Source organism: Melanostigma gelatinosum (assembly GCF_949748355.1).
Source record: "Melanostigma gelatinosum genome assembly, chromosome: 5".
Taxonomy (NCBI): domain Eukaryota; kingdom Metazoa; phylum Chordata; class Actinopteri; order Perciformes; family Zoarcidae; genus Melanostigma; species Melanostigma gelatinosum.
This window is the reverse complement of record NC_136638.1, coordinates 8,756,957-8,783,672: the sequence shown is the minus strand read 5'-3', so window position 1 is coordinate 8,783,672 and position 26,716 is coordinate 8,756,957. Positions and strand designations below refer to the sequence as shown.

Here is a 26,716-nt window from a genome sequence, read left to right as displayed (position 1 = left end):
GTGTTTACAGTTTTGAGAGAATGGGGGACCGTTTCAAGAAATGTGTCTTAGCAATTGAGAAAAACTGTAAGCACCAGCCGCCATGTCATATTCCTTGCATGTGCAAAACACTGTGGCAAATAAACGGTTGATTCACAATAACTTCCATTCTCATTGGCACCATGTCGCCCTCTGGTGGTGAGGTTCAGAACCTGCCGCTAGAGATCTGCCTTCACAATACTTTCACATGACATGCATTGATTCGATTTCTTTTTTTATTAAAAAGTAGACAACGATATAAAAAAAAACAACATAAAAACCTGTTTCTGGCTAAAAGAGGACGGGATGTGGCAGATGGTAGAAGAGATTCGAGCCCTGCAATGAGCCCAGTGAAGGACCAGCACTCTGACGACAGTATAAAATGTTCCGCCTCGCTCGTCCTCTTCTACATCACGTCCTCTTCATCCTCTTCTACATCACAAACACACTGACAGCTCATACAGTTATACGTGTAGATACAGTACAGAGCACAGAATACGGGAGGAAAGGAACGAAAAGACGGGAAACTACTTCCTGTTTCGTTCAGCTCAAGTCCAGTTGCCTCGTTCACAGATGTTCACTTGTCGAAATTCAATTTAAAAAAGAAAGGGAAGTTGATATGAAAGTGCCCAGCTCTACACACACAGGCACATGAATGATGGAGGAGGATTTTAAGTTTACTCTCACAACTCCGCAGGGACTGTAAAATATAAGAAACGACTGATGGGTTCGTTTGTACCTTTGAGATTCTGTTTAAAACAATTCAAAGCTTCGTTTTCTCTTAAATCTCAGCGGGTTGCAAACTGACGACGCCCACATCAAGTTCAATTCAGTTGATCAACGAATACTTGTTAAAATGACATTTTTCTCTTTCGAAATTCAAATACATCGCATCACTAACAACGGGACCAAGATTACAAGTGGAAAAAATAAGGAAAATAATATGCTGTTACCGACATCTAGGTCTGCACATCTTCATGGGCACATGTAGAAAATGTTGTCGTGTTTTTTCTGCGTCCTGATACGAGTTGACCATGTTTGTAAATTCATGACAATGAGGACCATCACTGGTTTACATGACACTGCGTCTATGCTTCGGCCTCCAGCATCATTAAAGTGGGTGGAATTTGGGCTCCCCCCACAATATTTGAAAAACCCGCATAGAAATGGGCATACTGCTGTAATGGAGGTGTGCTCACTGACGTTACGTGTACAACATCACGTTACTGTTCCGATGAGTCGGAACGGGCGTGATGTCAGCTCGGAGGGCGGCTGATTTCAGAAAGAGAACCTAAAGAGTGAAAAGAGAGGAGCTCGGGGAGTCTTTTCAGTCCTTCCAGAGACGTTTCTGGTCACTCTGCAGCGCCGACGTGACGCTGCGAGGAAAAGGAAGAAGCTCCGCTCCTTCCGTCCCCGAGCGTCAAATTTCCACGTCGCTCTCTTTGTCGTTGTCGTGGTCGCCGTCGTAGAACTCATTGGCTGCCTCCGGCCTGAATGAAAACAGTTGGGAAACATTATTGCAGTCAAATCGATTTTTCCAATGGAACATGCGCTCGCGCTCGTCTCAGCCCCGTTGAAGGAGCACCGACCTGGTGTAGTTCTCCTCGCCCCCCCTCTCGTCGGGGTCGGGCTCGTCGGTGCGCTCGTAGCTCAGCATGTCGGAGGGAACGTCGTGGATCTGGACGCTGGGCGCGTGGTTCAGCATCTTCAGGTTCTCGAACACCGTCTGACGGATCTGCTCCAAGTACTGCGGCAAAACATTTACATTTATTATCTTTATGCAACTCGTCAACGCGCCCGGAGACGCATCTGGAAAACGACTGCGCTTTAGTGCGGGACTACGTCTCACCGGTCTAGAGTTCTGGTTTTCTATCCGGGTGCTGACATCAGGATGCAGCGTGAAGTCTGGAGCAAAGTACTCAAAGTACTCTGAAGTGGACAGAAACAAGAGGAGGAGGAGGGAAAATGAGTTCCATTGAATTCTCACCAAAAAGCATCTTCTCAGAGATCTAAAAAAATAAGGTTGAAAACGCTCAACGATGATCTTCTACTCCACGAAAACACAACAGGACTCTGATGCATTGCAGGTGAATAATCCTGATAACTGACAGTTTAGCATGTTAAAGCACAACTCACCGCTATAAGGCAGCTCATCGCTGATGGATTCATCCAGTAGCAGAGACGTCTCAAAGGTCCTACGGGCACAACAGAACAAGACCCTTTAAACAACGAAGCCCGTCTCATCACTAAACTCAGAACAGAACCCTCCACGTTTAGCGCAGAACACTTACCAGCAGCGAGCCACGTTCCTCACGGTGTAGCCTCCTCCTCCCAGGACCAACAGAGGAATCTTAAAGCTCTTTACAAACTCCACACAGTCGCTGAGCGACGGAGAGCAAAGCACACACGGTTAACACGCATACGAGCCCATCGTTATCGCTACGCTACACTCTAAACGTGACCTGAATGGCATGTGACGGCGCTGTGTATACACTGTCAATAACGGTGTGGAAATGAGTCAGTGTTTACAAAGACAACACGTGTCACATAACACAGAACGCCGTATTTGCACACAAGGCAGTCTCACCCATGTCCTCGGATGCTGAGGTTGAAGCAGCCCAGCCGGTCGCAGCCCAGAGAATCTGCTCCGCACTGGAAGGAGAAGAACACACGGCCTTCATATAGGTCGCTCCTCCTCCGGTCACATGCAGCCTTAACCTCTGATAACGGGACGGGTTCACTTCATACGTCATCTTCTAAAATGATCCACAACGCACTGAGACGACTGACCTGTAGAACGATGCAGGTCGGCTGGTAGAAATCCACCACCTGCTTGATGACCGGCTGGAACAGCTGCCGGTAGCCTGAAACACACACACACACATACAGATGTTGAAGTTCACAGCAGTATGAATCTGCAGAGCTCTGTGTGTTATTTTAGACGATAGGTGTTACGTTTCAATAATGAAGTGAACTCACTCTGGTCGTCGATGCCGTCTCTGAGAGGAACGTTGAGGCAGTAGTACCGACCGCTCTCTGCTCCCACCTCATACATGTCACCTGCAGCCAACACACACACACACACACACACACACACAATTAATACATACCTATACAGAGACAACACAGGACACATTTCCAGGCTGTACTCTACACACTGAAAACATTGCAACGACAGATTGTGAGTCGAGTGTTTAATGCGGCTCGTACCCGTTCCCGGGAAAAAGTAGTTCCCGTATTTGTGGAAGGACACAGTCATGACGCGGTCGGTCAGGTAAAAGGCCTCCTGTACGCCGTCGCCATGGTGAATGTCTATGTCGATGTACAGAACCCTAGGGTGGTACCTGTAACACACACACACACAGTTATTAAGAGAGAAACACACACAGCAAACACTTGATGAAAGTTCTTCAGAGTGTCTGCTCTTACTTGAGTAGCTCCAGAATACTGATGACGATGTCGTTGACGTAACAGAACCCAGACGCCTGCAAAAAACACAGAAAGTCATTTTCGTCCTTTAAGCAGTCACAGCTGATCGTAAGGGGCTCGGCAGAAAGGAATGAAAACTATAGACTGCACTTTCTTCTGACCTCAAACTTCTTGGCGTGATGCAAACCTCCGGCCCAGTTGATGGCGATGTCGCAGATCTGCAAAAACAAAGTAGAAAGTCAAATTAAAAGGTTCCAGCTAGCGGCAGTGCTGCGGCCGTTTCAGTTCAATAAAGAGTGATGTCCAGAGATTGAGGCATCATCTGCTCCACACAAGTTCATCTCTAATCACCAGCAGGGCCGGACGTTACCGTGGCAGCAGAAATAACACAGAAACTCTTCTAACTCGGTGGGCTGTGATGCTTGTGACAGGGGAGCTAATTAAATGGTGCGTTAGCGTGCGTGTCTCACCTTGTGGTTGAGCTGTGTGGCTCCCTGTAAGGAGGCTCCTGTGTATCTGGAGCAAAACTCAAAAAGACCTGGAAACACGGGGCTGAAAACACAACATATTTGAGTTACGGTTTAGTTAGTTAGTCCATCCTCTAATAACAGTTGTATAGATGACCTGGTATTTGATGACTGTGATTCGATGGGGATTTCGAATGCTATGACAATAAATTGCAATAGTGTAAAAAAAAAAAAATCATTAACAATTTTAGGACCTTAAGAACTTTACAAAACAAAGCGTTTCATTGAAAGAAGAGTAAAACTCACCAGTCGTCTCCCACATTGAACGTGTTGAGGCTCTTGGTGAAGCCCTGCATGTTGTTGGGGCTGACCTTCTGCAGGAAGTCTATGTAGTCTTCAGAGTGGAACCGGCACATGTCGTGCTGAGATGCTTTGTATGGCTTGAACACCTAATGAAAACAGACAAGTTCGAAAAAAGTGCAGTATGAATTTCCGTGTTAGTATATACTCCTGATTTTGGTGTTTTAGCAGATGTTATTTCAGCGATAGAAGCACCCGCAGGGTCTCAGTCTGTGACAGTGATCCCTCCGTGCTGCTCACCATCATCTTCTTGTAGAGTCCATAGTGCAACACCAGACTGTGAGTCAGAGACAAACGGTGGGGCTTCATGGGGTGACCAGCACCTGGCAGAGACGGACACATTCCACATTATAGCACAGATATCTGAACCGAATACCGAATGAATCTTCAGTGATATCAAAAAATAACATGAAATCAAAAAAATATATAAGTTTACAATATATAATCTATTGTACACTACAGACAGAGAAAGATAAGAAGGACTACCATGATGCCCAATATTGAATTCAGTCATCTGGATTTCATAACAACACAGCACACAGGGGCAAATAAGTGATAGTAAAATCACTGCTGAAAGGACTTTTTTGTTATTACACTAACAACAAATACTAACATACACAGAATTACTACATTTTAAACTATCGTTTTATAGATAGTGTGCAGCTATACACGTAAAGACCCTCTTTAAATAATATCAATATGAAGCGGATAATAACCTCACAACATGGATCATGTGTGTCTATGCTCTTTCCACATTGTAAACATTCTTCCGCTCTGACGTTTTGTATATTTCTATCCTGAGAGCATTTAAGTTTCAAGACAAGTGTCAACGCGAGTTATGGTGCATTGGATTACTTTCGTAAATAATAAAGGGTCCGATGTTATTTCACTTCAACTGTACATACGATGGCTCTTTTTTACAAGCAAATCTGCTTTTACGATAAACTACCCGTTTTAAAGCGTTAAAGTTGCTGTAGGAACTACCGAGACGTCTCAGGCTGACATCTGCATCGACAGAGTGACACATGATGGAAGGTTTAAATAAATGACAACTTAACCTGATGTTAGCTAGCTTAGCAAAGCAGACGTTATGGCATTTGCACAATACGTCGTCGACGTTATGAAACTGTGCTGTAGTGAACACCTGCACAACAGACCTCCCAATGCACAGAGAGAGCGTGAAATGCTCCAAAAAATAAATAAACATAAAGCGGCGTCCCTGAAGTTATTAGCATGTAACGTTAGCTAGCTTGCTCCAGCACCATCCCCCTTCGTAGGCCTATCACTACGATAACCAAACTCACCATAATGAAAGTTGCCCACGTCTGGGTCGTAAAAATAAGAGGTTCTATTGTTCATTGTGAAAGAAGTATCTTCTGACTTGTTTCCGCAAAACTACGACTGTTCCTTGCAACTATAAAAATCACACATTTTCCTTCAATTAGCAGAACGCGGCCATTGTAAACACCGACTCGTTCACGTCATCAGACGGGGACCGTAATGACGGAGAGGGGAGGAGGCGGAAAGGAGGGGAGGAGGTGGCAGAAAACTAAAAGTTACGTTTTCTGAAATAACCGATAAGCTGTACTCAGTTTACCGCGACTACCGTGTTGTTAATTTTGTTGTTATTTTATAGTCATTTTTTAACCAGCATTGACAGGCATAAAGTCAACGCCTTCTGTTTAAATTGTTTACAAGAGCGCTTAAACCTCCTCATATATTTAGCCTCTTAGTTTTGCTCTCAAAGTGCACCAGATTGATGATTTTAACTGTAAAATGTACATCATTTTCTTATTGGGATCCGGGGTCCACCCACTATAGTCTCCCAAAATCCACCAACTTAAACACAATGAGGAACAATTCACTATGTTAGGAATATATCCATTGCAATTCATAGTTGACTGGAAGTCACTAAACCCAAACAATGTAATTTAGGGTCTTCTGTACATTAGTAAGCATCAAAGTATTTAAAATTTGTTTTGGATAAAACTACGTTTTTATACTTTTGTAATACGTTTTAGAAGCCTACTATTATGTACAAGAGACCCTAAATGACATGATTAGAAGGCTGTTGTTGATTTGAGTTTCCAGAGGCTTTAAATGCTGGAAATAAAGAAACATGACTTCAGCAATGCCTTCAGACCATGCAATATAAAATCTCCAAGTCTGCCATCTTCATCAAGAACAGATTTCAATGTTATCACAATAAAGTATTGGTGTTTGTGAGTCAACGCTCACGTGCTTGGCCTCTGTATCCAGCTTCTGGTGTTTTCCAGAAGGGCTTTCTGAAATGATGGCTGTATCCTGCGAGTCTGACGAATCAAGGGATGATGGTTGGGACTGCTCAGAAGATGCTGCCGTGGAGACAGACTGTAGCCATGATTGGAGAAGCAAGAGGGAGATGAAAACGTGATACACAGTCCCCACAAATGTGTCCCTTATCGAATGAACAACATAAGCTTCACATGACAAAGAACTTATCAATTAAATAATATGCATTACAAATGGAACTGAAGCAAACCTGTGTCATATGTGATGGTTAGCAGCCCAGTTGATGGATCCTTTACTATGTCCTCAAAAACATCGTCGTCCAACTCAGTTCCCCAACTGTCAACAACTTTCACCCCTTCGGTTACGGCTGCAGCGATGTTCAGATCTACGGAGCGGCCGTCTGAAATCACGGTTAGCGGCTTTGTGGATGACAGACACAAAACGGAGGACTTAACTTTTCTTCTTATTGTTTATTCTTATTATTTCTTAACTATTGTCAAGGTCACACACAAACTATAAAGGAACAAAAGCAGTAATTGCTCTCCAGTAGGACAGAGACTTCAGCCTCCAGCAGAGCTACGAGTGAGAACAGACAACGAAACCGAGGAAACGAGTGAGAGACGTGTGTTGACCACATTTATGGATCCATAATCTAGTAAACATTTATGTGTTACTGTTCATTTTAAAGTCAATTTGATATGTGAGAGAGAGATAAAGATCTGCAGCGCTGTAACTAAGTCTGAAAAATAAAACTTTCCATAAAACTTTCCACGAAATGTGTCTGTTTGAGTTCATAGAGGATTTTAGAGAAGATCTTAAGTATCAAACACGACCTTTCATTATTAAAGACTACTTTATTACTCTGTCGTATTGTTTTTCTATTGTTTTTCTAAGCAACCAATCTACTTCCTGTTTACATCGGCACCATCACGCCCAGTGTACGTGAATAGTCACGTGATGTTTGTTTTCAGGCGTGTTAGTCTGGACGGCGATCATTTAGGAAACGATGATGAAACGTGTGGACGGATCGTTTTTGTGTTAGAACTCCGTTTTAAAAAGAAAACGTATTAGTGTGGATGTAGACTCAGGAAGCCGCAACAGAGGGGTTGAAGAGCCGCATGCTCCAATTGTGGTGGAAAAAAGATATCCCGTACCTGCTTTGCATGAGTCTTTTGATGCTGAAATAAAGAATACCAAAGACCAGAGGTTCCCTTCTGTATATTTATTTTCTGCGCAGAAAAGGTTCAATCATCACAACAGAATGCGTACAGTCTCAGTGAGGAAGAACCAAGAAACAAGTCAACAAGCTTTCTTTAAAGTTGGGAGCCGATGGCCAATGTTACAGACATTTTGGTCTCAGACTGATAGAAACAACAATGAAACACAAACGGCACAAACAGAAACAAGCGGCCCAAAGGCCTTGGCGGTGGAACATCCTCATACAACAAAACTCCGGAGGCGCGCGTTGCCGACCCCTGAGCTAACATTAGCTAATTCAGAAAACTCCCCACACATAGTCTTGGCTATTTTACTGAACCCATGGACGTTACAAAGAATAAAAAACAATCACCCTCAACACTGTATTGACATTAACGTTGCTGTTGAGTTTGAGTTAGCTAGCTTGTTAGCCTTAACGTTGACCTCACATAAGCTAGTCACCAACTCGGCATGTTAGACTTTTGTAATTCAGCATTTTAAAATGCAAAGACAGCTGGAATATGGTGAACTAACAATATAAAGTTATTCTAAGCTGTTGCTTCTGTTGAAATACCAAATAATTGTTTTAATAGGTGACTAAAAGACGTTTAGAAAATGGCGTCGTGAAAAATCTAGATGGGTTAGAAATGAGGTGAGGAGGTGGGCGGGGCTTCTCAGAGTCCTTCTGACACCACCTGTTTTAAATATGTACATATTCACCAACACTAGGGGGCATCCTACTCAAGGTGTTGTTGAAATAACTCTGAAAGAGTCCATGGACTTTGACACTGCATATGTAAAACTGGGGGATTTACTGTGTAGGAGAGCTAATATCCATTAGCTACGACATAATAGTATTTCGTAGCATCCGTGGTAATGTCTCTGAGAGTGAACTGTGCTTCAGTTTGAGCAAACCAGACGGACGCTTGCGTCTCCCAAAACTCCGGCAGCTTGAGCTGAACTGTGTGCGCGATCATGTTCGTCTCTGGAAACGTCCAGAAGACTCAGGGTCACCAATGTAGGAGCGCCGGAATAAACAAGTACAGCAAACTTCTCTTTGTGGCTGCACACCACCAAAAACATGACATCCTGAAACACGAAATGTACTTAGTAACATTACACCACTGATGGAACAAGAGCACAAAGTTCTTCATAGATCTAGCGTCTTATTTTTGCTCTCAAAGTTCACCAGATTGATCCATTTTACTTTAAAACATACACACTTTTCTTCCACAGTCCCACAAAACCCTATGGGGAACGCTGTCTCGTATTGTGCACCATTAAAGATTACAATAAGTCATGTGAGACATCTGTTGAAGAGATCATCATCATCGCTCCACAGTTCTTGGTTCATCTTCAGCTGAAGTTCAGCGCTGTGTAAAAATACGGGTCCACCTCACGGAGAGCAGCGATCAGAACTGAGCAGGCTTCAGATCCCTTTCTTTTCACCGTGTCAATCACGTCTCGTGCTTTATCTTCTCTGTGTTTTGTTCTTAACCACTGCATTTCAGCGTCAGTAATCACTCCGCGCTCAAGAAGTTTATCCAGCAGGCGGCCCAGGACAGGATCAGACACTCTGATGATAAATTGAGTCCGAACTGAGAACAGCTTCTGGTCTGCTGGGACCCTGTCCTCTGCCGGGACCCTGTCCTCTGCCGGGACCCTGTCCTCTGCCGGGACCCTGTCCTCTGCCGGGACCCTGTCCTCTGCCGGGACCCTGTCCTCTGCCGGGACCCTGTCCTCTACCGGGACCCTGTCCTCTACCGGGACCCTGTCCTCTGCCGGGACCCTGTCCTCTGCCGGGACCCTGTCCTCTACCGGGACCCTGTCCTCTGCCGGGACATTTCTCTGTTGAACTACCGCTCTTGTACCTGGAAGATAACCACACACACACGCACGCACACGCACACGCACACACACACACACAGTTCCCAGTGGTGTTGTTACATGTAAGTAGGGGTGTAAAGGAAGATTGTCAATCTGTAGAAATATACAATCAGGACATCAGCATTTATGCTTTCTGTTCTCTGATCTCTGGTAATCTTACATTGTAAACAACAAATCCATGTTGAAATTTAAATGAGAGCTAGTAACGTTAGCCGCACCGCTAACGGCTAACGTACGGAGGTTCCATTCAGTTACATTATGATGCGCTCAGGCTCTGTTCAGGTACAATTATGATGTGTTCGTGATGTGTTCAAATGTAGTCTGTATTTCCTAATCATTTGAATTGTGTGAAAGGATCAAATAAAAAAATGTTGAGGGTTTACTCTGACTTCAGAGCGGTTGAATAGATGTATTTGGACGGTAGAGTCTTGTAGACCAGCTGCTATAACAAAATAAAACAAAACGTATCTGCCAACATTTATCATCTGTGGTCGGTAATCGGCAGCAAATAAATGTGATCTCTCAACGTTATATTTGCTCCCTTGTTTCTGTTGTGCTGATCAGATCCGTAACTCCGATCTGAACCGTGAGCTTTATGATCCGTTGCACCCGTCCGTACATGTAAGAAAAGTCAAGTTTATTTATTTAGCTCATTTCAGCAACAATTCAAGGCACTTCACATAAAACATCAAAAGCTCAAAATACAAAAGAGCCATCATAAAAAGACATTTAAATACCTTAAAGAGCTAAAATAAAAACATGCTAAAATAGTATAAAACGGGTATAAAATGCACAAATTAAAGTGACAGCACAGTGTTTAATGAACAGGGAAGTCTTCAGCCTTGATTTGACAGAAGTGAGAGTTGCAGCTGTCCTGCATTTTGTTCCAGATATATGGAGCATAAAGACTGCAGCCTAAATAAAGAATGACATGAGATGTGGAGCTCCCTGAATGTTCATTCACACATCCGCACACATCTGTTCTACTCTCGTCCATCACTGGGTGTCTGATAGTCTTTACCTTCCAGTAATACGTGACGCTCCCAGACTGCGTTCCTCTCTTCGTCCTGGACCGACAAAGTCACACTCTCCGTGTTGGGGTTCAGGAAAACTTCAAATGTCGGATGTAAATTCGGTCCATACTTCGAGTCAAATTGTATACACTGAAAATAAGAACCAGAAGTCACATTGTTTGTCTGCTACCTCCGTGATGGTGGCACACAGGAAAAGATGCGATGTGGACACAGGCCATACGCTACTCTGAGGCTGGAGACACAGTGGAGGGTAACAGTTGGGTGTTTAGCTAACAGCTGGGTGTTTAGCTAACAGCTAATAGCTAACGGAACTACACACTGCTGAGTACCTCTCGATTGCTGCTCTGCAGCTCACTTTTACTGTTTTGGACGGTGTGTTTGGCTAACAGCTAACAGCTAAGGGAACTGCCATAGACACAAACTGAAAAACTATATTGGTGCTCAGGAAAAAACTGAATGTGGACACAGACCCTTAGAAGTGTAGAAGTGACCTGACTCACCGAAGGCTGTATCCGGAATCCCTCAGGTTCACAGTGGACACTGTAACGTTTACCAACGTAAACATCCAGCTCACAGTTGGAGGAGCTCCGGATGTAATTCGCAGGTTTTTGTCTTCTGTCAAGCTTCGGTAACGGGACATTTTTATTAGTTTAGTTTAAGCTCAGATAGTCAAGGTCATTTTATATGTAGAGTACATGCTGAGAGAAACTACAAAAAACAAAGCAATCTGAAGATTTACAGTTCAGATAGATTTGATTCTTAGCACAGCACGAGGAGCAAAGTGTGAATGGTCTTTGTGGAAACAGCTGTGGCTTAAAACAAGAGTTTAAGTTGCTGGTGAGCATTTACCAGCAACAGATCGCTTTACCTCATCCAAAAGGATGTTGTCCTGCAGCAGAAACACATTGAGAATTTGTTTCCTGACGTGCGGGGGTCGGAGGTACAGCAGAACTTGGCCCTTTATTGGCAGCCAGATGTTCAGAAACCTCCTGATGATGTCCCAGATGAGGCCAAAAGCGGAGAGGTTAGGGACCTTCACCACCACATGAGTGTCCGTAATCTCCAGCGGCTCCAGGATTGTCATTCCATCATCAGTGATGTGGCCGACAGACAACCGGCCGTCAACGACCAACGCTGTGGGAGCAAAGAGCTGTTAAACCTTTATGTATTATTGCTAAAACAGGTTCAATTCATTCATTTCTTACCACTTGAGTTCAATTTGTCATTTTTTTCTTCGCCAGGAGAATCATGCGATTGGTCTCATGCGTGCCTGTGATTGAGTGAGTGTGCACCTCTGTGTCTGTCCACGGCTAATCTCACCTTCTGCTACAGCTGACTGCATAATATTTCAGTTGCAGTGACTCACACTTCCTCAAAACAACTTTTATTTCCTGTTTCATACTGCCATGGACTGCCTGCTAACCCACCACTCTTAACAAACCCCCGGCCCCGAGTGACACCCCAGCTGAGTGCATCACCGACCCCCCAAGCAACTACTATGCGGCAAGAGACACAACGGAGGGATAACAGTTTGCGGTGTGTTTGGCCTAACGGCTAACGGAAAATGTGTTTGGCAGCTAACGAAACTACCATCAAACACACTGCTGAGTACCTCTCTGCAGCTGCTCTGTGGCTCACGTTTATTGTTTTGGACGGTGTGTTTGGGTAAAAACTAAGGCAACTACCAGTACAAACGTTGCTGAGTACCTCTGGGACGCTGTTCTGCAGCTCACTTTCATTGAGACAGTGTGGTTGGCTAGCCGCTTACAGCTAACGGTAGATTGAGCTGATGTCCTGCTTACATCACCGCTTGTTTTTGAGTTTGCATGAAGTGTGTTAGCCAATTGGCTCTGGAGCCTCCTACTTCGCGCCTATCCTTTACCTATTATTTTTGAATTCATTATTATTTTCCCACATGTGATCTGTCTGGATCTGTGCATTTAGTGTTACCACCATTATAAATTTCTATTTTTTTGCATGTCACCAGATGCAGCTAGTTTTACACATTAATACAACCCATTGTAGTTTTGGTAATTTATTCATGAACAGTGAGGACAGCCATGTCTTTACCGTCCTTTGTTTCACAGTGTGGGAGGTGGAGCGCACAGACTGCAGCATCCTCGGAGCTCTTGATGTCGAACAGCGGCCCTGCAGCCTTCTTGCCAGCAGGCTGGAGGAGGCCCTCATCCCATTGGACAGTCCTGTACAGCAGCTCTGCCTCTTGAGCCATAACAAACACCAGTCTAGTCACAGAACACTTGAACACACCTGAACCAGGACACCTGAACCTGTAGGACACAGAAAGGACAAATTAATATAAGAAGCATCTATTGGCCTGTTAGTCACATGATCTGTTTTCACTCACAGGTGTCCATGTGCAGCACAGGGAAACTGATCGTAGTGTAAAGCGACACCCAGGGGACAACTCCACTCTTATTTAGGGAGTTTTCAGATCCGTAGTTTGTTTGCTTTGTTGTCGATTCAGAGACTAACTTCGTACAGTGGTTGCATTTGCATTTGTTTGTGTTCACACAGCGACGTTCAAGACAAATGCCATGTTAGAGAAAGCTGTTCTGTCATTGGTCAGACACATTACCGGGAAGATTCTTCCTGAGTATTGAGCATCAGCAGCATGTATTACTGATTGTGTACATACTCGCAAGACAATTGTTCTTGAGATGTTGCTCCCTCATCCCTGCCCACCTCCTCACCTGCATCAACCTCTCTATTTATATACTGGCCCAGACCCTTTGTTCCTCTGTCAGTTTGTCATCGTTTCAATGTCGCCTTTTGTGTTCAACGCCACCTGAACCAGTACCTGAACCGTGAATGAATGCATACAGTTTTATAAATCAGATTTTAGTTTTTTATATGGATTCTACACAGTTGTATAAACAAGGTCCATGTCCTGTTTTGACTTGCTCCCCACAGACAACAGACCTTCGTTTAGAATCACAACTTGATGAACCATGAAAGAAGCTGGAATAGTGTATTTCATAGGATTACCTGTATGAAGATTCAGCTGTGTTTTCAGGTGAGAATGATAATGGAGCCTGGAATTAAGAAGGCACAAAGTTAGTTATTTTAATAGAAATCAAGTAACAAGCCACAGTTCTCTGCCCTCTGTTCCCCTCGTACACAATAATGACATTTACTCAGTAGGGAAACCTCAATAAATAAACTTCACGCTGTTCAACTGCTGCTCCCTCACCTCTTTGTCGGGCACATTTGTTTTCACATCCAGTTTGCCGTCGGCATCACCTGATGGAGAGAAGAATTGAAAGAGAAACCTTAGCAGCCAAAATTCTTCAAACAGCTCCAACAGAATTGGAAAATACTTTTTGTTCGGATGAGGCTCATTAAGATCAGATTTGAATGTAGAATAGCTTGAATGGGGGACATTCTTTCAATACTCACATTGTTTGTGTTTCTTATGTGTGATCGACCTGTCATTCACACTGTCATCCAACCTGTCGGGAGGAACACAATCCCAAAAGTTATGGATCAAGTTTTAAATACTTGTTCATTCTTTGAGTTGTATTGTTTGTGGAGAAATTAAAGAAAAGAAACATCAGAGGAACTGAACTCGATGGTGAAATCTGATTCTGAGTTTGAAGAGAGAAAAAGGAGGGAAACCCTCACTGTGAGTAAACCGCCCTGTGTTTTTTTAACAACACTGCTGAACCAGCACGGACTGACTCGGACCCCCTCACTGACCTCAGAGTCTCCAGTCTGCAGTTTGGACTCTCCAGAAGGTCACACTTCACTCCTGAATCCTTCAGGATGTTGTAACTCAGGTCCAGCTCTCTCAGAGGTGACGTGTTGGACTTCAGAGCTGAGGCCAGAGCAGAGCAGCTGACCTCTGACAACTCGCAGGCCTTCAGTCTGAATGAAGGATAAATGATGTAAGTTTAGAGGACAATGTTCATTCAGTGTCAGGCGTTTAGAACGGAGACGTTTAGAAAATGGAAACTCCAAACACATGAGCTGAATGCAGGTTAAACACTGAGGTACAAAAAGTGAATCAGAGCTCTCATTAATACTAATGACAACGTGCTGCTGCTTCAATAGAGACCAGTGACTTCACTTGAACTCTGCCAGCTCCATCTAAACTCATGTCAGCCCAACACAAAGAAATAAAAACACAGAACTTTATTCAAGATTCCACTCAAGAACACAAAGTTAACAAAGATACCAAATGTGTCAGGAGGAAATTTTAGAAAAATATGTGAACAAATGTTATGTATTTTAGGAAGAGTGGAGTCATAACATCAAAGCAGCTTCAGTTTAATTAAGCATCAAATATCTTCATAAAAATTAGGAAAAAGCTAAATAATGAAAACATTTGTTGTGTGATCGAGAGATATTTATTCATTGTGTTGAGTAACTTTTATCATTTACTGAAGAAAACCTGATGGAGAATACAAGATGAACATCAAGTCTATATTATATTTATGTAAAATAAATAAGAATATAAACAAATATTTGTTCGTGGTCTCACGATTTATGAACATTGTTTAGCAACTCTTGGTTTATTGAGGCTTTTTTAATAACAAAAAGCTCAACATTGTTGTTTTTTATGCAATCTGTGTTTTCCAAAGTTGTGTATTTTTACGTTGATAAAAACTGAATATGGTTCAGAGAATTATGTTGCATATGATCATATGTCATCTGGTATTTTAATTTCGACTGTTGAATCTATCTTCGTCTAGATTCTAGAAGAAGAAAAGCCGATCCGTCCGATGTGTTCTCTAAACGATATAAACAATGAGTTCCATTTTGTTTTCTACTCTCCTTTTTTACCCTGAACACTGCGATGCTTTGTTTGGAAGTCAAACATAGATTTTATAAATACGGATGATGCACAAAGACTGAGATGGCTGTTTACAAGTCTGGAAGAAGAGGAAAGAAATAGCTCTTTACCAAGTTTTTGTTTTTATTTTCTTCTACATGTTTTGTATATTCAAGACCAGAAGATGTCTGGAAAAAAGTGGTGTCTTGTAATCCCATGTGGGCTGGAGCAAATGTTAGGCAATAAATGAATAAATATGTTTTATTTAAATCGATAGCTCAACGTTTCTCTGCCACAGTTAATGAACGTTTACTACCGCAGAGGCTTTAAGGTCCTTTAAGATCAGTATAATATCAGCTTTATGTCTGCACAGGAGGAAAGAATGTTGGACTGACCTCAGAGTCTCCAGTCTGCAGTTTGGACTCTCCAGAAGGTCACACAGCTGCTTCACTCCTGAATCCTTCAGGATGTTGTAACTCAGGTCCAGCTCTCTCAGAGGTGACGTGTTGGACTTCAGAGCTGAGGCCAGAGCAGAGCAGCTGACCTCTGACAACTCGCACCACCTCAGTCTGAATGAAGGATAAATGATGTAAGTTTAGAGGACAATGTTCATTCAGTGTCAGGCGTTTAGAACGGAGACGTTTAGAAAATGGAAACTCCAAACACATGAGCTGAATGCAGGTTAAACACTGAGGTACAAAAAGTGAATCAGAGCTCTCATTAATACTAATGACAACGTGCTGCTGCTTCAATAGAGACCAGTGACTTCACTTGAACTCTGCCAGCTCCATCTAAACTCATGTCAGCCCAACACAAAGAAATAAAAACACAGAACTTTATTCAAGATTCCACTCAAGAACACAAAGTTAACAAAGATACCAAATGTGTCAGGAGGAAATTTTAGAAAAATATGTGAACAAATGTTATGTATTTTAGGAAGAGTGGAGTCATAACATCAAAGCAGCTTCAGTTTAATTAAGCATCAAATATCTTCATAAAAATTAGGAAAAAGCTAAATAATGAAAACATTTGTTGTGTGATCGAGAGATATTTATTCATTGTGTTGAGTAACTTTTATCATTTACTGAAGAAAACCTGATGGAGAATACAAGATGAACATCAAGTCTATATTATATTTATGTAAAATAAATAATAATATAAACAAATATTTGTTCGTGGTCTCACGATTTATGAACATTGTTTAGCAACTCTTGGTTTATTGAGGCTTTTTTAATAACAAAAAGCTCAACATTGTTGTTTTTTATGCAATCTGTGTTTTCCAAAGTTGTGTATTTTTACGTTGATAAAAACTGAATATGGTTCAGAGAATTATGTTGCATATGATCATATGTCATCTGGTATTTTAATTTCGACTGTTGAATCTATCTTCGTCTAGATTCTAGAAGAAGAAAAGCCGATCCGTCCGATGTGTTCTCTAAACGATATAAACAACGAGTTCCATTTTGTTTTCTACTCTCCTTTTTTACCCTGAACACTGCGATGCTTTGTTTGGAAGTCAAACATAGATTTTATAAATACGGATGATGCACAAAGACTGAGATGGCTGTTTAAAAGTCTGGAAGAAGAGGAAAGAAATAGCTCTTTACCAAGTTTTAGTTTTTATTTTCTTCTACATGTTTTGTATATTCAAGACCAGAAGATGTCTGGAAAAAAGTGGTGTCTTGTAATCCCATGTGGGATGGAGCAAATGTTAGGCAATAAATGAATAAATATGTTTTATTTAAATCGATAGCTCAACGTTTCTCTGCCACAGTTAATGAACGTTTACTACCGCAGAGGCTTTAAGGTCCTTTAAGATCAGTATAATATCAGCTTTATGTCTGCACAGGAGGAAAGAATGTTGGACTGACCTCAGAGTCTCCAGTCTGCAGTTTGGACTCTCCAGAAGGTCACACAGCTGCTTCACTCCTGAATCCTTCAGGTCGTTGTCCCTCAGGTCCAGCTCTCTCAGAGGTGACGTGTTGGACTTCAGAGCTGAGACCAGAGCAGAGCAGCTGACCTCTGACAACTCGCAGGCCTTCAGTCTGAATGAAGGATAAATGATGTTAATAAAAATCAGGTCATGGACAACGTGAGTCTGTGGACATTCACTGCCTCTACTTGTTGTTTTGTTCATCCATTTGGAACAACAGATACATTTCTTTGTGCTCAGGCAAATCCTGAAAATCTATCAACCAAAAATGTGAAACCCACAGACTGTCTATAAGAAGTGGACGTAGTCGTCATGACAACACCAATTGGTTGGTGGACTGATGTTTTAAAGACTCGATTTCAGTATTTTGATTTGGCCGTCATGTTTTTTTTTGCAACCAGTGAACAGGAAGTGACCATATTTGGACTGACGAAGAGACGCGTATACATCTCTGGTAGAGACCTGTCAATCACAAGGTAGCCCCGCCCTAAAGCATACCCTGCTTTATGGTCTAGTTCAGTGATTTTCAACCAGTGTGCCGTGAGAGATTGTCAGGTGTGCCCTGGGAAAATGTCCAATTTCACTTAATCAGTCCCAAAAAATATTATTTAGTTGCACTGCAAATACTAATTTGCCACTGTTGAGCGTCTGAGCCTGCAATATAGTGGCTGGCTAAGTAATACATACTCTTCCATGCCAGTGGGTGGCATTAATGACCTTGCTAATTTAAGACGGTACAATTAAATGATGGGAGAGGTTGCGGTGACAAGACGAACAGCGATAGAGAAATATTTGAGAAAAAAAAAATGCAGAATCTGAACGGGGCCCTGGACAACATTCTAACCCAGGAGAAAAGCCTGGTAAGGATCAACAAATTGAGAGACTTGTTAATTGTCAGCATATATCCGGCCCTCGAGAAAATGATGCCTCAACTCAGCCTACATGAAAAACATGAAGCTTTGGCTTCACTTTTAGGAACTGGAGGTTGCTGCTTGGGGAAACCTCAGTCAAGGATTTGTAGATATACAACAACGACACCATGTACAGTCAGTGAACTGACCTCAGTATCTCCAGTCTACAGTGTGGACTCTCCAGTCCAGCAGACAGCTTCACTCCTGAATCCCGCATGAAACACCTCAGGTCCAGCTCTCTCAGATGTGACGGGTTGGACTTCAGAGCTGAGGCAATGACTTCACAGTGAGTCTCCGAAAGTTCACAGCCATGAAGTCTGTCATGGCACAAATATTTGTTATATGGAATGATGAAAGAGGACACTTTATATTTACTTTATGCATTTGATGACGATGACAAAAGAAGTTCTCGTATTCGATTTGAAATATTACAACTAATTAAAAAAAGTGGAGGAAAAAAGTTGAGCACCACTTGAGGCCGACACGATGAAGCCATCGCTCGTTTAAATTCGACACAAAGTCACTTCAGAGCGGTGAAACCATCTTCCATTCTTTTGGGGGCCTTAGAACAGAGAAACCCTGAGTGACTTTCTGCTATCACCGGATTTCACAAAATAGACCGTGTCAAAACACCAACTGTACAGTTATTAGCACAATCATACTGACAGGTAACCTTACACCAGGGCTCCCTAAACATGCTGCAACAAACCCCTATTCGAATTATTAAAGATGTCAGCTTTTATTTCAATTGTTTAATCATTGTGTCACCAAAATGTTGAACATGTTGAATAATGCTCATGTTCGAAAAATTCACTCGAGACTGGTGTAAAAATCATTAATCAATGGACATGTAGTCTTTGCAAAGAAGGAGACAGGGTTGATTCACATACAGAATGTACATCAAGACCGCTCCAAGATCTGTCTCCGAGTCGCTGGTATTTATACTCAGTAAACAACATGCAGTGGGCTGGCACAAGGTAACACACACACATTTCGTGTTTCACACAGGCGTCTACGTATATGGACACTTTAACTATTCGTTCCAGTACAAAGGTCACTTTCTCCTAAGTCATGATCGCAAATCAGCCCTGCGTAAGTATTGACACTTTCTACACGTTTGTTATCATTCTTATTCAGGACAAACAGCCGCAGTGTTCTTTCGGCAATCAACTGCTTCGTAATCGATTAAACATTTGCTGAAGACCTAGTGTCAGTGAAAGTTCGCACTAGGACACAGGCCTTAAACACGACAGAGGAGATGAGCTTCTGTTAAATGTATAACATTCTTTACTTGTTAAACGCATACTAATTAGTCATTTCGATTTTTCCCAACAGCTCATTTCTTCAAAGAGGACATATTTCAATTGCTTATTTTGTCCTTCTAACCCAAAAGATGTCCAATTGACAATATCAAAAACTGAATTATTGTATTGTAACTATTGTCCGGTTATCTTTATTAACAACCTTTTAGTTCATATATAAATGTGAATGTAGGTATATCAGGACGCATGCATAAATGTATGCACATATAGATATTTGTTCTCATACGTGCTTATGTATGTGTACAAACATGAATATGAAATATATATATTTTGTTCTTTTAATCTTGCTCTACATTACCTCAAAGCAGACAGAAATGTGTATAAATAGTGTTTTCATTTGTTTCTGCACTGTGACTGGTTTATGCTCTTAGATGCTTGTTTAAAAAAGTATTTATGACTTCTGGTGACGAGTAGTTCTCTTGAATACCTATGTTGAATACACTTATTGTAAGTCGCTTTGGATAAAAGCGTCTGCTAAATGACTGTAATGTCATGTAATAAATGTATGTGTATAATCCACAGACTGTAGTTGCTGCTATAATGTTAGCATAGACTAGCACGAATCGAACTGGACATTTTACAAATCAACATCATTATGTTGTTATTTCAGCATCGTTATTATCTGGTTATTGCAATTGAATTTCAGCAAAATCTGTTTATTTTGGGTTCATACAGCTGTAGTAAACCAGGCAACATGTTCACCGAGCACCGCCGGATGATGTTATAAACACAACGGCGTTTGGTTTCCCGTCGTATCTGGGACAACGGGTCTAGATCAGCACTGAATAAATATCCTGTAAAAAAGCTTAGTAATAGTGTAATAGATGTGTTTTTGGTTTAGAATGATTTATGATTTAAAAATAGTGTCATATTTACCCTCATTATTATGTACCAAGCTCTTCCTTATTTACATTTTGTGATATCTTGTCATTTGCAATCGCCTTCATCTTTTCACGTGTTGATCGTAGAAAGAAATGTTATTTTTCAGTAAAACGCATTGGTGTGATAGTTTGTATATTTGAAGATTGAAACTACTTATCGAAACTGATTTATTAAGTTAATCACATCTGGACTTACACAGCTTTCTTGCAGTTCCTCACAGCTGGAATGAGTCTCAATCGCCCCGCTGTTGAGGTGTTGAACTTCTGCAGGTCAAACTCATCCAGAACCTCCTCTGACATCTGCATTATGTAGGCCAGAGCTGAGCAGTGGATCTCTGAGAGTTCCTTCTCCGATCGGTTCTCCGACTTCAGGAACTCTTGGATCTCCTGATGCACCGAGTGGTCGTTCATCTCCGTCAGACAGTGGAAGATATTGATGCTTCTGTCAGGAGAGATTCGATAACTGTTCATCTCCTTCAGGTTGCTGATGGCTCTCTGGATGATTTCTGGACTGTTGTCCATCCGACCCAGCAGGCCTCCTAAGAGTCTCTGGTTGGACTCCAGAGAGAGGCCATGAAGGAAGCGGACAAACAGGTCCAGGTGGCCATTTTCACTTTCGAGGGATTTCTTCATGGCTCTCCTCAGAAAGACATCCAGAGATGTGTAATCATCCCTCCCCATGAAGTCCTCCAGTACCTCTGTCTTCCTGTTTGTGAAACAGTGGAACATGTAGACTGCAGCCAGAAACTCTTGAACACTCAGATGAACAAAGCAGTAGACGTTTTTCTGGAAGATCACACTCTCTCTTTTGAAGATCTCTGTACAAACTCCTGAGAACACCGAGGTCTCCGTGACATCAAGACCACACTGCTCCAGGTCTTCTTGGTAGAACATGATGTTTCCTTTCGCCAGATGTTCAAATGCCAGCCTCCCCAGCTTCAGAAGAACTTCCCTGTCAGCCCCCGTCAGCTCCTGAGGACTCGTCTTATGTCCCTCATGGTACTTCTGCTTCTTCCTCTTTGTCTGGACCAGCAGGAAGTGTGAGTACATGTCAGTCAGGGTCTTGGGCAGCTCTCCTCTCTGGTCTGTAGTCCACATGTGGTCCAGAACTGTAGCAGTGATCCAGCAGAAGACTGGGATCAGACACATGATGTGGAGGCTCCTGGATGTCTTGATGTGTGAGATGATTCTGCTGGACAGCTCTTCATCACTAAATCTCCTCCTGAAGTACTCGTCCTTATGGGGGTCGGTGAAGCCTCTTACTTCTGTTATCCTGTGAACACGTGAAGGAGGGATCTGATTGGCTGCTGCAGGTCTGGAAGTTATCCAGATGAGAGCCGAGGGAAGCAGGTTCCCCTCGATGAGGTTCATCAGCAGCACGTTGACCGATGCCTTCTGTGTGATATCAGACACGACCTCATTGTTGATGAAATCCAATGAAAGTCGGGTTTCATCCAGACCATCAAAGATGAACACAATTTTACAGACAGAGAGCTCCTCTGCTGTGATCTTCTGTAATGTTGGATGGAAAACATGGAGCAGATTGATAAGACTGTACTGCTTATCTTTGATCAAGTTCAGCTCCCTGAAGGAAAGCAGAACCACCAGACTGACATCTTGGTTTCCCGAACCCTTGGCCCAGTCCAGAGTGAACTTCTGCACCAAGAAGGTTTTTCCAACACCGGCGACGCCGTTTGTCAGAACGACTCTGATGGGTCTCTGTTGGTCTGGTGAGGCTTTAAAGATGTCGTGGCACTTGATCAGAGTGTCATGGAGGCTCTTCTTCTTGGAAGCTGACTCAAGCTGACTCACCTCATGTTGGGTGTTCACCTCTTCACTCTGTCCCTCTGTGATGTAGAGCTCAGTGTAGATCCTGTTAAGGGGGGTTTTACTTCCTCTTTCATCAGTTCCTTCAGTCACATGTTCACATCTCCTCTTCAGACCGATCTTGTGTTCATCGAAAACCTGCTGTAGACCACTATCTCCTGAACGACAAGGAGAAATGTGAGACAATCAAATGCTCGGACAAAACAAGGACAGAAAATCAGGTATCTGTGGCTGTCTGTTAAATGGCCTCTCTTCCTACCTGCCTGCCCACCTACATAGCTGTCTACCTACCTGCCCCTCATGTGTGTAAATCGTGGTGTCTTGTTATCCCATGTGGGCCATAAATAAAAGTAATACATTTATTATATATATATAAAAATGGTTGAAGCCACATCTATGAATAATTCCTTGGTGTCTCCATGCAGCAGAGAGACATCTTACTTTGCACAGTGCTGGTCCCAATGGCTGTCTGCAGTCCAGATCTTTTGCCACACTGGGGACAGGAGGAGTCCCCCGATGAAGCAGACTGGTCCCAGTACGAGGTGATGCACTGTCTGCAGAACCAGTGTCCACAGCTGGTAGAAACTGGATCCTTCAGGACGTCCCGACACAAAGCACAGTGGGACGGCTGCTCCTCCTCGGGGTCATGAGCCTTCTTCCTGTCTCAGTGGAGACCAATACATTCTTTATAACACATTTTATATTCATCATGAGGTGTTTGAAGTCACTTTAGAATACAATTTTAGTATTTTTTATTATGAATTTATTAGTATTTTTATTAATATTTAAAATATGAATCATTCCCCAAATATGCCAGACAATATCTTAAATAATGAGAACAAAATCAAATCACAGACCTCTACCGTGTAACTACATAAAGGTTTATTACCGTTGTGGAAACATCGTCTGTGGTCACTTCTGTGAGCAGTCTCTGTTGTAAAGCTGGCAAAAGCTCTCCAGATTTGCTGACATCATCGAACCGTTTGCCACTAAAGTTCTGATGACGGTTTGTAATGACACATGTCGCCCGAGGGTGCAAAGTAATATGGCCGCCAGAGACCGTGTTTTTTGCTGCTGAACTTTATGGGAGATTTCTGGTAAAACTTTTAAACTCCGCTGATGAGAGAGAATTTCTGTAAACAGATAAGAAGAAATACAAAAGGAACATTAAAGAAGTGTTACTGGTTCAATGGACGCTGGTGTTGAGCAGATCATGTCTTTAAATGTATCTCTCTCTCTGTACATCATAAACACATAAAGGAACACTTCATCCTTCAGTTTATCACAAACATTCAACATCAACACATAACGGAACACTTCATCCTTCAGTTTATCACAAACATTCATCATCAACACATAACGGAACACTTCATCCTTCAGTTTATCACAAACATTCATCAACACATAAAGGAACACTTCATCCTTCAGTTTATCACAAACATTCATCAACACATAAAGGAACACTTCATCCTTCAGTTTATCACAAACATTCAACATCAACACATAACGGAACACTTCCTCCTTCAGTTTATCACAAACATTCATCATCACATAAAGGAACACTTCCTCCTTCAGTTTATCACAAACATTCATCAACACATAAAGGAAAACTTCATCCTTCAGTTTATCACAAACATTCAACATCAACACATAACGGAACACTTCATCCTTCAGTTTATCACAAACATTCATCAACACATAAAGGAAAACTTCATCCTTCAGTTTATCACAAACATTCAACATCAACACATAACGGAACACTTCATCCTTCAGTTTATCACAAACATTCATCGACACATAAAGGAACACTTCATCCTTCAGTTTATCACAAACATTCAACATCAACACATAAAGGAACACTTCCTCCTTCAGTTTATCACAAACATTCATCAACACATAAAGGAACACTTCATCCTTCAGTTTATCACAAACATTCAACATCAACACATAAAGGAACACTTCCTCCTTCAGTTTATCACAAACATTCATCAACACATAAAGGAACACTTCATCCTTCAGTTTATCACAAACATTCATCATCAACACATAACGGAACACTTCATCCTTCAGTTTATCACAAACATTCATCAACACATAAAGGAACACTTCATCCTTCAGTTTATCACAAACATTCATCATCAACACATAACGGAACACTTCATCCTTCAGTTTATCACAAACATTCATCAACACATAAAGGAACACTTCATCCTTCAGTTTATCACAAACATTCATCAACACATAAAGGAACACTTCATCCTTCAGTTTATCACAAACATTCAACATCAACACATAACGGAACACTTCATCCTTCAGTTTATCACAAACATTCATCAACACATAAAGGAACACTTCATCCTTCAGTTTATCACAAACATTCATCATCACATAAAGGAACACTTCATCCTTCAGTTTATCACAAACATTCATCATCAACACATAAAGACCTGGCTGTCTCCTGATCAAAGAGCTGATTGTCTCTTAGATTTACCAGGTTTTGTAGAAAATCCTATTTTTCTGTGTAATTGTAATATTTAACGCTCAATTGTTGGTTATTAGTCTCATGTTGTGCAACAAAACAATTTTGTGTGGTTGATAATAATAAATATATTTAATACATATATTTTTAGTTTACACATAATTGTATATTTACAAACACACATAAACCTACAGGGCCCCGTGCCACGTAAGTGGTTCAGCAAAGTCGAATCAAATCAAATGTCCTATTAGCCAGCCTACATTAACGAGATGATTGATGTCAGGCTATCTCGGTTCCTGCAAGGCTGATCCGCTCTCAAACAGTCTCGTTAATTCGAACCAGACGATCGGGATCAGGATGATTGCGCGTGCTCGTCCCGCTTCAAAAGGGGGAAGCGTCGATCACCGAAACCATGATGTTCTAACAGTACAATGTCAAATAAGGTCAAAGAAAGAGCCGCTTTTTACTCCGCTGACGCGCAGGAGATGATCATGAACGCATATCAGGATTTCAAGACCATAATCACGGCAAAATATAACACCGCCACCGCTGCGAGGGCTGGACAGGAAGCACGGCAAAATATCACAGACAAGTTCAATGCTTAAGTGTTGGGAAAATGTATCAGCTAATTTTAATGCCTCATCAGGGTCTTGGGTAGCGATGTGGAAGAACTCTCTCCCTATAAAACGCTCATCCAACTAATATCCTCCTTCATCAGTGGATCGATGAGGAAGGGAGCTGTACATTAATGCAATAGAGGCTTCTTAGTTTGCTCAGCTGGTTTTAATGGATCACCGTGTGTCTCACTTTACATGCATTCCATGAACTCCCGTATAACCCCCAGTATATGCGCAAGCGCATTAGACTACCGTATATTACAGGAGCTGCCATTTTCCCGGGGGAGAGACAGCTTATCCAGCTACCTTCACTTAGCCTGCGCTGGAGCAGGTTCAAGCTTTTGGATGTGTTGCCATGGTGATTTTGCCGAACTTGCTTCGTGGAACCGAAAAGCCTGATCTACGTCATCTTATCCTGAAAAGTATCCGGCTAACTAAGTTAGACACGTACGTGGAACGGGCCCCAGATCTAACAGGAAGTGACTGTTTCTTTCACTTCCTGTTTATTCTCTGGAGGCTGAAAACGCCCTTGCTGCTTCCGCCTTATCTCTACTTTCCAGGCAAGAAGCAGTTCATCTGGAAAGTTAAATTAACGTTTATTAATTAATTAAAAAGAAAAATCTACCAGATATTTTGGAGCTGCGTTTACCGTGAATCTCAGCATAGAGGCGCACTAAAATGTAAGTGTCTGCTGAGTTGAGTGCAGTGTTAGTTACTGTAATGTTACGTTCGCGCGCGGCTAAGAGTAATAACGATATGAACCGTTTACATTGCGCAGCAACAAATTCCCAAAAAAGGTCCCAACATGTTAAAACTGTCACTTAGCTCGCGTTCGTTGATAAACTACGAAAAGTTTACCTCGTAGTGGAGCAGCGGGCTGTGTTTATCTGTCACTTTCTTCAATTTAACTTCCTGATGGCGGTTTCTCTGGGGGGCGGGGACTAATGTGGTGCCCAGTCCACTGATTGGATGAAGGACTGATGACGTAAATAAATACATCTCGGCCGATGGGAGTGTGTTTGCATCAGTAGTTGACTACATGCTGTTTAATATTCATTTATCAATGTACACAGCAGCAATCAACTTTTCGATTTATCGGTGTGTTGTTTGATGCAATACAGTTCGTGATACAATTTAATCAAAGTCATTTTTGTGTTCACATAAATGTTGCTGTTCGTACTGATATTTGTTTGCTGCTGTTATTTCTTGTTCCACTGTGTTGTGCTGTTGATTTAGTGAGCGCAGAGTGTAGCCTGTAAGGACACGCAAAGTAAGTGTTCACCTTTCTACT

At 42.1% G+C, this 26,716-nt stretch overlaps 2 protein-coding genes across 4 annotated transcripts; both read right to left on the bottom strand.

Moving 5' to 3' along the window:
• Positions 1-245: 245 nt before the first annotated feature.
• On the bottom strand, positions 246-5,734 carry hdac3 (histone deacetylase 3). Its single transcript, XM_079268095.1, has 15 exons — positions 5,579-5,734; positions 4,515-4,597; positions 4,221-4,363; positions 3,918-3,999; positions 3,609-3,665; positions 3,448-3,503; positions 3,229-3,362; positions 2,998-3,078; positions 2,809-2,882; positions 2,606-2,670; positions 2,310-2,399; positions 2,155-2,213; positions 1,868-1,947; positions 1,608-1,765; positions 246-1,508 (listed from the first exon to the last, which is right to left on the bottom strand). Exons 1-15 carry the CDS (start codon positions 5,631-5,633, stop codon positions 1,439-1,441), a joined length of 1,287 nt encoding a protein of 428 aa, XP_079124221.1. The 5' UTR covers positions 5,634-5,734; the 3' UTR covers positions 246-1,438.
• Positions 5,735-7,752: 2,018 nt separating this feature from the next.
• On the bottom strand, positions 7,753-26,334 carry LOC306777520 (NACHT, LRR and PYD domains-containing protein 12-like). Of its 3 annotated transcripts, none has more exons than XM_079268677.1 (16): positions 26,284-26,334; positions 23,219-23,462; positions 22,771-22,988; positions 20,699-22,487; positions 18,449-18,616; positions 17,327-17,500; positions 15,851-16,024; positions 14,381-14,548; positions 14,081-14,133; positions 13,875-13,924; positions 13,670-13,716; positions 12,734-12,951; positions 11,532-11,797; positions 11,164-11,286; positions 10,651-10,792; positions 7,753-9,613 (listed from the first exon to the last, which is right to left on the bottom strand). In XM_079268677.1, exons 2-16 carry the CDS (start codon positions 23,230-23,232, stop codon positions 9,099-9,101), a joined length of 4,119 nt encoding a protein of 1,372 aa, XP_079124803.1. In that variant the 5' UTR covers positions 23,233-23,462; positions 26,284-26,334; the 3' UTR covers positions 7,753-9,098. The 3 variants fall into 3 exon arrangements, with proteins under 3 accessions (XP_079124803.1, XP_079124804.1, XP_079124805.1); XM_079268678.1 differs by lacking the exon at positions 26,284-26,334 and adding an exon at positions 25,678-25,767; XM_079268679.1 differs by lacking the exon at positions 14,381-14,548.
• Between the last annotated feature and the right edge of the window lie 382 nt (positions 26,335-26,716).